General features: G+C 42.2%; 1 protein-coding gene across 3 annotated transcripts in view; it reads right to left on the bottom strand.

Moving 5' to 3' along the window:
- Positions 1-8947, bottom strand: part of ARHGAP10 (Rho GTPase activating protein 10) — a 137425-nt gene extending 128478 nt beyond the window's left edge. For all 3 annotated transcript variants that reach the window (XM_085058217.1, XM_085058220.1, XM_085058218.1), the window contains exon 1: positions 8638-8947. In XM_085058217.1, the coding sequence (XP_084914343.1) occupies positions 8638-8791 (154 nt within the window). In that variant the 5' untranslated portion in view covers positions 8792-8947. The remainder of the gene's footprint in view (positions 1-8637) is intronic.
- Between the last annotated feature and the right edge of the window lie 3524 nt (positions 8948-12471).

Genomic DNA, 12471 nt, shown 5'->3' with positions numbered 1-12471 from the left:
TGACTGAAAGCATAAAATGAAGCACAATAAAAGAACAGTAATATTACCACAGAGCAAGTGCTTAAGAGCAGACTGGACAAAGTCAGCTTTGTTCCTGAAAAGCTCACAGGCTGAGGAGTTGAACAGACAAAAGCTTTGGAGAAACAGTCCTTTAGCTCGTGACTGAGTTTGCCAGTCGGTCCAGGCCTCCCCAAGAGAGACAGCTTACAACCTGATATTTTAACAGGAAAAAGGTATGGACAATTTCCACTGCTTTGCTCTCAGAGCACTGATGTGCTTCAAAGGCTGACACTATGTAGCACTCACAGCCTGTTAATCCACATAAACTGCAAGCTCAGCCCTATGACAGATTTCTAAGAACTGCGACCCACTGTCAAAATGGTATTTTGACAAGTTTGTCTCAGGTCCTCTGTGACCTGGAAGCCTACTCCCTTCACCTGTTTGCAAGATAGTAGGATTTCTTTTGAGTAAGCAGATTCTGAGCAATTATATTTTCACTTAAAACTGCTACAAGTTTCCTTATACCTATTTTTTTTTGTTCCAACATACCTACATTCAAATATGATTCTTTTTCAAAGAAAGCAGCTCTAATGACTGACAAAATCACAGATTAAACCAACCGAACAAAAGTAAGATGTTCTCTCTCTGCTTGGGAAAACAACCCAATTTTTGAGGTTAGATACATTACAGTCCGATTTTTCTTAAGGCTTAAACACCTGATATGTGACAAACTTCATCCTCCTCACCATTAATCTATTCATCATTTCTAAGCCCCCATGCTCCAGCCAAATGAAGGAAGTGGAAAAATCTCAAAGCTAAAAACCATTCACCAGCAACACAGTGGCTGAGAACCTATTCCTGGACACCACACACCACAATGTCCTTCAAGGCCCAACTCTGGTACGCAGCCCTGCTCAGTTTCATCCTAGATACTCAATTTTCCCTGCCAAATTAAACAAAGCATTGTTTTTCCTCCTCAAGGACATGCAGTCCCAACCAGCCAGGTGCACATACAAAAGCTGACAAGAACCCAGGGAAGCTGTAACAACCACATCTACTGAGAGACAAAGCCCCTCTCTGACCTACCTATTCAGCCAATAACCTCCACCTGCCCAGTCCTCCCTTTTAAAGAGGCAACAACAGGAGTTTTATTCAAAGGTCTGGGCTGTAGTAAAACCACAATCTGTTTAATAACACTGATTTTCCATCCCTGTAGATAATTGTTCCCCTCACGCTGCTCCTTTCCCACAGAGGACAAGCCTAGCATGAATGATTTACAGGAACTTCTGATTTGGCCTTGGCCTGTGACGGCCATGTCGCTTCTGAGGGCCTGGATGTTTTCTTTCTATTTTTATCCTGAAAGATGAGCAAACACACAGGATGGAAAAGAACAACAAAGGGAAGAAACAAAACCAAAGCAGAAGGAGTAAAAGACAAAGAACATAGTATTTGCAAGAAGCTCCATCCATAGTTACAAGTAGGTATGGAAAAACAACATGATGTTGAGGCTGTCTGTTGAAAACAGCCCAAAATACCTGTTTAGAAAAAGAATTGAAGGCTAGTCTAAACTAGGCCAACAGACTTGCATTTTCAGTATCTTATTTCCCAGTGTAATATCAAAACATGTCCTTTGGACAGAAGGCATACATCTATCCCAGATGTATAATATGGGGCATCATAAACTATTGCCCTATCTCTATCCAAGTCACACCCAGAGGAAAACAATCTCCACAGGAGCTGCTGGGATGGAGCACATGTGCCTGCTTCAGCTCATTGCAAAACCCATGGCTGAGTTTAAACTTGGAAAGGAAGATGGGTTTGACTTAGCAACAAGGCAGATTTTGGGTGCTGATTGAGACTGACAGCTACAGTGGGTGGCAGCAACCACCAGCAGAGAGACGTTAAATTCCCTGAACAGTAGTTTCTTAAGTTATTCTGCCAATATGTGCTCAAGTTTATTTGATCATGTATTTTACATCCACTAGCTATTCCAGAAAGCATTCAACTGCTCCAAGCGTCTTAATTAGCTAACTCAAAAACTTGAAGACTTTTAAAAAGATAACCAAAACACTGATCATATTGTGACATCTTAAGGACAGCCGTCACAGAACAACAGTAAATCTGGTCTCAAAACTCAGAAAAGTGGCATCAGACTCAAAAGGAAACCTCATCAGATATAAGCAAATCATAAAAATTATCTCAAGAAGCCACAATCCACACTATCAAAACATTATGCCTATTGCCAAGATTCACACGCTGTGAACTCTCTCTCTAAAACAGCCAAGCCTCTGGTTTTTAGGTTAATGTGCTAAGTGTTGCAGCAGTGACTGAAATTGGCTTAGTTAAAAAAAACACTACAGTGAATGTAAACTTTTTACATTAATTATGTAATGTTACAAAACAGCTGGGAAGGAGGAGACAAGTACTGGGATGCAGCTCTTCAATGCCATTCCAAACATGTTTCCACGTGCTCCCTGTCTAAAGCAAGGGCAGAGCACCCAGCCTGGGTGCTACTCCCCAAAAAAAAATATCACTGTAGCCCTCTCCTTCCTGCCCCCTTGGGAAAATGTCTGTGCTAGTCCAAAAGAGACATTCTGCTTCAATAAAGTTATTTATTACCAAGTTATTTTCGACTGGACTTGAAAAGCATTATCAGTATCATAAGGTCAACTTGTTAAAATTTGCAACATTTTTGCAATACAGAGCCGGCAAGCACAGGATAATTTCAGGAACAGCACACACCTACAGCCTTAGCAGTGGGCCTGTTTTTCTTAATTGCAAGCAGGTGTTGGCACTTCACAGCCTGTGGGGCACATCCACTCTTTTTCACAACTCCTTAAGATGGACTGCGATTCCATATAATTCTAAAATTACGTTTCTAAAAGTCCTGTCATTAAAAAAAAAAAGAAAAAAAATCAAGGAAAAAAACTTTCTCAGCATGATCTACCAGACAACTTCTCTAAAAATTATAAAGTTATTTCTATGGGTTTTGTCCTGAAGAATGACAATTACACTTATCACTGATGTTCTCTTTAAACACGACTTACACATTTTACCTGAAGCTGAAAAATGATGTGTTTTCCTGAAATTATTAAAAGATAAAATCACTTCATTTAATGACAGTTTGTCACATCTCTCAGCATTGAGAAAATCCCTGTAAAACCATGACATTTCATATTTTCTGATATCACAGAAGTTCACTAGCACAACACTCTGCTTTTAATACAGAAAAAAAAATGAACAGTGAAACATCTACAGGACAAAGACAGTAATGGAGCTAGTTAGTAATTCAAGCTGAAGAGACGAGATTCAAGCTGACAAACTGGCATCCTCCACAGAATGAGTCTGACACTTTTTATAGCCACTGACACAGTAACGAATGCTCTACTTGGGGTGGAGCTAAACAAAATGTTCTTTAGAGTACTTTCTTAAAAGTAAGCATTTCCCTGGTTCTTGTACAGAAGCAACTTTATCTACAAGGAGAAAAGAAAAAAAAACTGTCATAGTTAATTAGGCCCCAGTTGTAGCAATTATCTTGAAGGGAAGGGAAAAGCAACATTCTATTATGTTATTATCAGCAGCTCTTTCTTAAGGGAAAGCTCTATCAGACAGGCCTCAAAGTACCTGTTTGCCTTAGTTTTCTAATGAGCTCAATAATGGAAACAATTTCAATAGAAAGTTGGGGTTCTTTAAAGGAATATACACCTCAGTAGCCTTTGCAATACAGGATCTAGTGCTGCCCTGGCAGTAATTTTTATCTAACTTGGCCCTAGTAGAGTATATTTCAAATTTAAATCTCTGAGTGTTAACATACAGCATTGATTTGCTTATGGTTAACACACCTAAAGCATGCCTTACCATAGAATTAAAGCTTGGGTTTGAGCTACAAATTGAAAAATAAAATAGCTTTCTAAAATGTTAAAGGTAAAGATTTATTAATTCAGAGGTCTCACTGAATTCAAGGCAAATTAGTGAAATCTAGAGTCCTAACTAACCACAGTTGACTCAGGAAACTTTGCACACAAGTTCATCTAAGACCCTCCTGCAATATTCCCCCCTTGCCCCTTAAATAAGAATGCATTAAGTTTTTATTCAATCTTTGGATTCTACCTTTAGTGAACATTCATTCCTTCTGTAGAAGTTATTAATAAGGCCTACATTAGAGGTTTTATCTTACTTCTTTGACATGTACTGGAATGAGAGTAGAACATTTTTGTTGCAGAAAATTCCTAGGACTTTGAGAGCTGGCACACATTGTACATGGTTTCATAACTGCAGATTATACTGAGGAAAGCTTTAAAAAATGGGCAATTAGTGCTTAAGATAAAAAAGCACCATGGCTCAAGCGATCTGAGAGGCTTTTATATGCTGTTATTATGCAGATTTCCACAGCCTTTACATTTACATAATACATATACACCAGGTCAGACCAAAACCTAACCTAGACCAGTGTCTGAAAGGTCAACCACCATCACACACTGAGAGAACTGGCCAAGAAAAAGAACATGGGTTTGGACAACTCAGACATCAAACTGGGACTTGGGACTGGATTAGGTTTTTCAGTCATCTTTGTTAAAACAAAGACTCAGTCTATTCTACTAGGTTGGAGATGGGATTGGAATGGCTTTATTCCCATTTCCAATACAATGTCCTGTCTCCTTTACTTCTTGTTGAAAAACTAAAAAACATTTCAAAGAGGAAAGAAAAGAGACCTATTCACTTTTTTTCTTTCCTCACAAATGCAGAAATACTCCTTAAACCAGCATTCTCCAATAACAATTATCAGTAATTCCCTCTATTCCAACAGACCCCTTCTACACATAAAATAAACTTGGATTCAATTCTGTATTCGGTCTGGAAGAGTGCAAGAAATAACTCTTCTATGAAAAACCCACAATGAAAACAGCAATAAAAACCAGTCACTAGAAGCCTGAGTACACTGAGCTGCACTGGGTAGCCAGGATGCCCACTGCACCAAATCCATCCATCTTCTGTTTTCACCAGCCCATTACAAAGTCACTACAGTTGCCTCCAACAGGATTCTGCTCCAATTTGAGCTTAAATCCAAGAATGGGGAGGCCCTGCTTTCAGGCATATGGAACAGCTGTGAGCATGCACTCACAAGTATCCTTTGCAAAGCCCTGTGAGATGCCCATGGCCAAAGCCTATACTCCTGACTCTTCCTACTCCACCCTGGTGTCTCACAAGCAGTGGCATCTCCTGCTGTGAGTTTACAAAAAAAGTCTTGCCTTCAAAAAAATATCTTCAAAAACCCCCAGAAAATCTCACACTCACGTGAAGAGACCAAGAACTGCACCTACATAGGGAGAAGAATCCAGAATAAGTATATAGTATTTATCCAGTGTGTTCTCTAGCTTCCAACAAATTGCACTGCAGATTTTTAAGAGCTCAGAACTAAACCGTTTAAGTTCCTTTCATGATTCAGAATACAGATTGTCTGATCAGGAACCTTTAAATTCACTTTCAACTGAAGTACAACTAGCTTAATCCAGACGTTATTTATAAACTTTACTGATCCTAACTTATTTAACTGAACTGGAATCCCCTGGAAAATACGGCATTTCTATTGTAAAAAGCATATGTATGTACCCCCTGTATTAACTGATCAGTAACAGTAGGAAAAAAGAAGTCTTTTTGTACTACTTTTAAACGTACTTAACTGTCATAAAAAAAGAAAGAGACACCTATTGTTTATTCATCCTTCCATTATTCAGCTTGAGCTAGACAACTCAGTGATTCAAAACATTACACAGGAAACAGACAGCATTGAGTCACCCTTGTTTATCTTTCTATCACATTCTTGAAACTACTGAAACTTTAAAATGTAAAGATACACTTGAAGTATGCTTCACTCAACAGTTTGAAAATGCAAATTCTCTTTTTTTTTTGTTCTTTTTTAAGCAGTATAGTCCTGTACTAACAAAAATCAATTCTTCTGGATTTTAGATGAAAAATACAATCTCATAGAGCTGACGGGACAAATGGAAAGGAGCCAGTGAGAGGATCCACATCATGTTACTGTTTTGCCATGCAAGACACTGATGGCTCCTGTGAATTAGAGGGAGTGACAGCAGTATCTGCTTTCACCTGTCAAGACGTAACCCAGTGCAGGCAGCATCAAAGTCACTTACAAGGCCTTCTGTCAGGCAGGAAGTGGGATCTATTCAATTGCATCAGTTATTCACACAAAAGAATCCCCATAACATTTGCTGTCAGCTTCACAAGTGAAATAAGGAGCAGGGCTAAGGGAGAGAAATGCTGGCAGTCTCTATTGCAGTCCCACAAATTACACATTTTCCACAAATTCAAGAACAATAGTGCACCTACTACATTTTATATTTTACAGACCATTCAGAGAAGCTTATTACACTCACATATCAATTACAGCAGATGCAAATCTCTTTTTTTACCTGGTTCTAGAAACAGAGAAATATTTTAGCTAATATTAAGATGACATTTTTTGTTCAAAACACTAGAACAATTTTCTAAAAATTGTCAGCAGCTGTTGTCTGAGGCAGTCATCTAAGCTCACTACACCCTGCTTTATTATCACATTCTCTAGATTACAGTGAGCCTATCTTTGTGGAAAATGCAGTTTGGACAGAAATGAATAGACCATTGTGTCTAGACCACTTCTCAAGCTTGGGTTTAGAAACAAATACTAATCCCATCTGGTTTCCTGACAGCAAATGAATCAGGTTCCTCAAAGAATTTAGATGCTGATGTTCTCTTCTGAAAACACAAGGAGGACCAATATCCTAACCACTGTGGTTTTGGTGGGTTTTAACTTCTTGTGCTCCCTCTGGTTCAATTTGTCTTTACAGGTCTGTTGAACAGTGGCACTCCTTCATGAGCACCAGAGAAAGGCAACTCAGCTTCAAACCTGTCACTCAGGGCACTCCTAAGAGGAGAGACAACTGCAGAAACCTGAAATGTGGAAGGAAGAGTCTAACCTGTTTCTATTTTTCAAAGAAGTATGCTGAAGGACAGTTGTTTGCTAGAATAAGGTACAGCAAATATACTCAAGAATACACCTTCTGACTGTCATTTCAGAAATGAAGGCATTGCTTAGACCTGCACATCAGGTAGGACCTCAGATAGCTTCTCTAAATATTTCTCATGGGCTAGCCCAGACTATTCCATCACGCACTCTCAGGCCAGATGGCTCTGGCCAGCACACTGACTCCCTTGGCTTTCACCACACACAGTAAAGCATGCTGAGCACTGCACACAAAGCCAAATTACCAGCACAGGATTCTGGTGTGCTGGAGACACACAGCTGTGGGCAGGACACTCATTTGAGTTAGGGCTTTCCTCACCGCAGCCAGCTCCACGCTTTCAAATTAAGTTCTGTATACATAACCATACATGAGCAACTGAGGGTTTGGGGCAGTTGCCAAAATACTGTCTAGATGCTCGAGGAAGAGAAGTGGAATGATTTCCCTCTACTGTTCTTACCCAATTTTAGGGACGCTTTTTTACTTTGCACTCCAAGTTAAGATGATTTATACTGACACTTCAAGTCACAGATCTTGAATAATCCTCTAAGATCATAATTTGCAGTAACTGGATGTTAACCAGCCAAAGAAGAACAGTTACAAACAAGTGAAACTTGATATAGCATTTTCTAGCAGACACAAAACTAGAAAATAACGTTTTGTTTATTTGCAGAAATAAGTTAATTCTGTTTTTAAAAACTTCACCATATCCAGGCAGCTACACTGCTCAAACCACTGCCCAAACCCCTGCCAGTTTAATGGAAACATCCTGACAGCATGGTTTTCTGGCTTCAGAAGTTTACTGTACCTGAGCTGCTGTACACTTCCGAGAACACAGAGCCAGAGCACCATATTGGTGTTTTATTTGAATAATTGATATAGCAAATCATCCGACTAAATATTTAGGGGACTACACTACCATAAGTTAAATGGAAAAAAAAATTATATTATGACTATAATGCATTAAGAACATGTATCAACACGGTCATTCAAGGCAAAAAACAAGATTCCCACATAAAGCACATTATAGCAAACTATCAGTATACACTACATATACACTCAATGAGTATACACAAAATTAACAAAACATTATCACGTTTTAAGAGGCCAAAGGCAAAGAACTGCTAACTAGCTCTGTCACCACAAAACCAAGTCTGATAATTCCTGAACACACTTCTTTCGGCAGAGGGATTTTCCAGCAGCCTGTACACAGGCTACAAACGCACAGACACGGCATGGCTATGGTCAGTAGGCGATTCCCAGCCGCTCAGCCTGCAGCTCCCCGCTAGCACCTGGGACCAGCCCTGCCGGCTCGGATCGCACATCGCAGCCGCTCCGGGCTCGGCACCGCCGAATACTGCAGCCAGGCCCGCCTCACGGACCGGCCAGATGCAACAGGAGTCACCGGCGCTGCCGCCGCCTCCATCGCTTATTCCCCTGCGTTAGAAGGGCTGGAGAGGACCTGCGTCTCCAAGCGGCTGATGGGGCACCGAGGGAGAGGCTGGAGAACGCCAGTGCGAAGCTCTGTGCCACAAAGGCGAGCGCCGCCGGCTCCGAGGCGAAAGCTCCCGGCGCCGGGCAGCCGCCCCCGCAGCTCCCCCCGCTCCCCGCCACTCACTCTTGGTCGCGGCGATCAGGTTCTTCCCATCCTTCAGCAACTCCTTGATAAACTTATTGGTCTTCTCCAGCTCGGCCTCGTGGGCTCTCACCCGCTCCCTGAACCAGGGGCTGTCCAGGTAGCAGTCGCTGAACTCCAGGGGCTGCAGCCCCATGGCTGCCGCCGCCGTGCCGGGGCTCGGCTCCCCGCGAACCGCAGCACCGCCGCCCTCCGCAGCCGCGGCCACAAAGACGGAGCGACGGCTCCCCCCGCGCAGGGCTGGGCGCGGGCAAAGGCAAGCCGAGCTCCGCGGAGCCGCCCTCCCGCCAGCCCCGCCGGGACACGCCCGAGCAGGGCGGGCAGAGCGCGGAGCCCGCCCCTTCCGAGCTGCCCGCGGCTCCGGGCGGGGCGCTGGGGCCGCGCCGGTGCGCTCGGTCCGCGGGCAGGGCAGCCAGGCTGGGGCGCTGCGGGCAGCCCCGGACCGGGAACGCGGACAGGTACTTCTGCCAGAGGGAGCTCTCGGCTCCGCAGAGACAGCGCGGCGAGCTAGAGATGGGCAATCGCCTACCGCACATGGGGGCAAGTGCAGGATTGTGCACTTGGGACGGGACCACCCTGGCTGTGTGTATAGCCTGGGGAACGAGAGGCTGGAGAGCAGCGCTGTGCAGAGGGACCTGAGGGTCCCGGTCGATGGCAAGTGGAACACGAGTCATTGTGCCCTGGTAGCCAGGAGGGCCAGCTATATCCTGGTGGGCATCAGGCACAGCATCGCCAGCCGGGCAAGGGAGGGGATTGTCCTGCTCTGCTCTGCACTGGGGCAGCCTCACCTCGAGTGCTGGGGGCAGTTTTGGGTGCCGCAGTATAAAAATGACACTAAGCTATTGAAGAGCATCCAAAGGAGGGCAACAAAGATGGTGAAGGGCCTTGAGGGGAAGCCGTGTGAGGAGCGGCTGAGGTCCCTTGGTCTGTTCAGCCTGGAGGAGACTGATGAGATACCTCATTGCAGTCTTCAACTTCCTCATGTGGGAAGAGGAGGAGCAGACACTGATGTCTGTGGCACGAAGTGACAGGACTTGAGAAAACAGCATGAAGGTGAGTCAGAGGTGGTTTAGATTGTATATCAGGAAAAGGTTCTTCACCCAGAGGGTTGTCAGGCACTTAAACAGTCATCCCACGGAAGTGGTCACAGCACCAAGCATGACAGAGCTCAAGAGCCATTTCAAAAACACTTTCAGGCACACAGTGGGATTCTTGAGGTGTCCTGTGTAGGGCCAGAGTTGGACTTAATGATTCTGATGGGTTCATCCAACTCAGCATATTCTGTGGTTCTATGATAGTACCAGCTGCTGGGCTCCCTCCACCTCATGGAAACGTCTGTGGGCTTTAGGAAGGGGCTGAGCAGGCTCTCAGTGAGAGGATGCACAGAGCAGCCCATGGACTGCTTGATCCAAAATTGGCCATGGTGGTCTGCCAGCTGAGAAGGCTGGCATTGCTCACCTGTCCCTGTCCCACTTGTGTCTGCACATTAAATACTCAGTAAAGCAGATACAGACTCACCTTTATGTCTTCATTTAATAAACTAATACAGTCTTGTGAACAAGTATTGTGGCAAGAGCAAGACCTTGAGAAGACCACTCAATGCTGAATTGTTTAAGAATGTTAAGAAACTCATGAAGACAGAAAATGCTTATAGTTATAGTTGTATTTATAATTTAGCTGTAATTCCATGGTTTTAATGGTTTAACAGTAGTGCAGTTCACAGTGGTCTGGTGGGACTTTCTCAGGTGATTGTGGGGGTGTATATTTCAGTCATGAGTGTGTATGATGTCTTCTTTAGGAGTAAATTCAATCTATTTTGTTTTCTGTATTTTGGCAAATTGAGCATTTGTTCCTGCACCATTTGAATCAATGAGCCTTGGTATTGATGTATTGATTAGATGTATTATTACTGAGCCCACAGCCAAACCTGAGCTGCATGTCTGAGATGAAGATAACTGGTAGTGTAACTATCAACTTTTTCTGTATGACCCCATGCACTGCAGAAGTCAAGTATGGAAATAGGTGAGCACATCATAAATCTCGTTTTTAATTACTCATGTTCGTAGAGCAGTGTACGGGGTAGTATTCAATTTTTCAAATTTGGCTTTTTAATAACTGTTGCTTGAGAGCCTGCTTCAGAAACCAGACTGAGCATGTGTGTCACCTATCTGACAAAAATCACAGAGCTCAAGTGAGTAAACACAGAATGTCGTGATCAAAGGCAAAGATAATGTCCACATTGTTCGTGTAGATAAGGACGATAAAGAAACACAGTCATGTAAAGAAAGGGGCAGGGAGAAGGGGCTTGACATGAACGCTCATGAGTAAGTGTAGTTTCTGAAAGTAAACTGAAAATGGGTATTGCTCCTCCAAATGAGATGCTACCTAAAAGTGCAGATGATTTGCCTGAAATCACAGCAGACCAGGAGGGGCTATTGAGAGCTGACCCTGAACATTCCATTTTTTAGCCAAGTGTTCCACCTGCTAGATCACATTATCTGCTGATACTTATTTTCTAATATTTCTTAGCTGAGAAGTTTCTATGCTACTCAAAAATCAGTTTAAAAAGAATTTAAAAAAAGAAAACCACCTTAAGCAAATAACAGATAATCCTTCTCTCTGTTTAGGTTACTGGAGCAGCATTTCAAGAGTAGCTATACCTTCCATTAATAGTTTGTTTACTTTGTCCTGTAGTTGCCTTCAGCATTAAAGTTAGAATAATAGAAGTTAGAATAATATTTTTCATGCTTGTTTATGGTTACTGTAATTTCCCAATTTTAATTCCACTGAAGTGTTGTAAAGTAGTGGGGTCCCATGCTTTGTGTGGAGTTGCTTGCACTCAAATTAAAAACAAACAAACAAACAAAATGTTTATCTTAGTCCTAGGGGGTTTTAGCTGACCAAAAAACCCCACCAGGTCTAAAATTTAGATTTGTCCTACCATGACAGACCCGTTAGGGGAAATTGGTCCACCCACTTCAATCATGTGAAGTAAAAATTTATTCCTTTCTAGCTGCAGCTAAAAAGAGCAGTCAGTCCAACAGAAATACATACATAAACTTATTTTTCCCCCCAGAATAAAGACAGTCAATTTCTATTTACATAATAAAACAAGAAAGCAAATTCACGTTTAAGTTGATATTCTATGCTATTTATCCAGTTAATCCAAACAACATACTGGATTCCTACCACCACAATTATTAAATATATATTTTCCTGAACCTTTCACCAGTTCAAAATATTGTCAGACTCTGAAATAGCAGAATTGTCATTAAAACAAAAGATGGAAAACTGAGAAGAAATAATAACCTGTATGCACAACAATCACCCATCTAATAAGCAATAAAAGCAGTTGCCCTTTTACCACTAATTAAGGCTCAAAGTGGCTTTATATCAGAAAAATCTCCTTTTTTTGCCACTCCCTACTCAAGGTCATCAAAATTTACAGCCTTCTTGCAGCCTCTTTTAAGAGACTCTGACACAGATTGGTTTTGTGGGGCTCTAGCAATATCCTGTCCACAAACTGTGTGTTTATCTTTGCTTTGGTTATTTTCCTTTGACATTCACTGCAAACATTGTTTCAGGAAATACCATCTTCAAGTCATTTTGTACAATAAGCATCCATCAGCGTATCATATGTTTTGTTCCATCTTACATGGAAGATGGAACAAAATCATCTCCTTACATCTCCTTATGTTCTTGTCAGATCACCATTCTGATTTTAATAAAAGATGTGTGGCTGATTGTGTCTCCAGGATGTATGTTAAGGAGAGACACGCAGAAATTAGTGAATTTAGCTTTCAGTTTTACTGATGT

Source organism: Lichenostomus cassidix, chromosome 4 (genome assembly GCF_008360975.1).
Source record: "Lichenostomus cassidix isolate B80296 chromosome 4, HeHo_3.0, whole genome shotgun sequence".
NCBI lineage: Eukaryota > Metazoa > Chordata > Aves > Passeriformes > Meliphagidae > Lichenostomus > Lichenostomus cassidix.
Note: the sequence above shows the minus strand (reverse complement) of the source record. Positions and strands in the feature narration are given on the sequence as shown.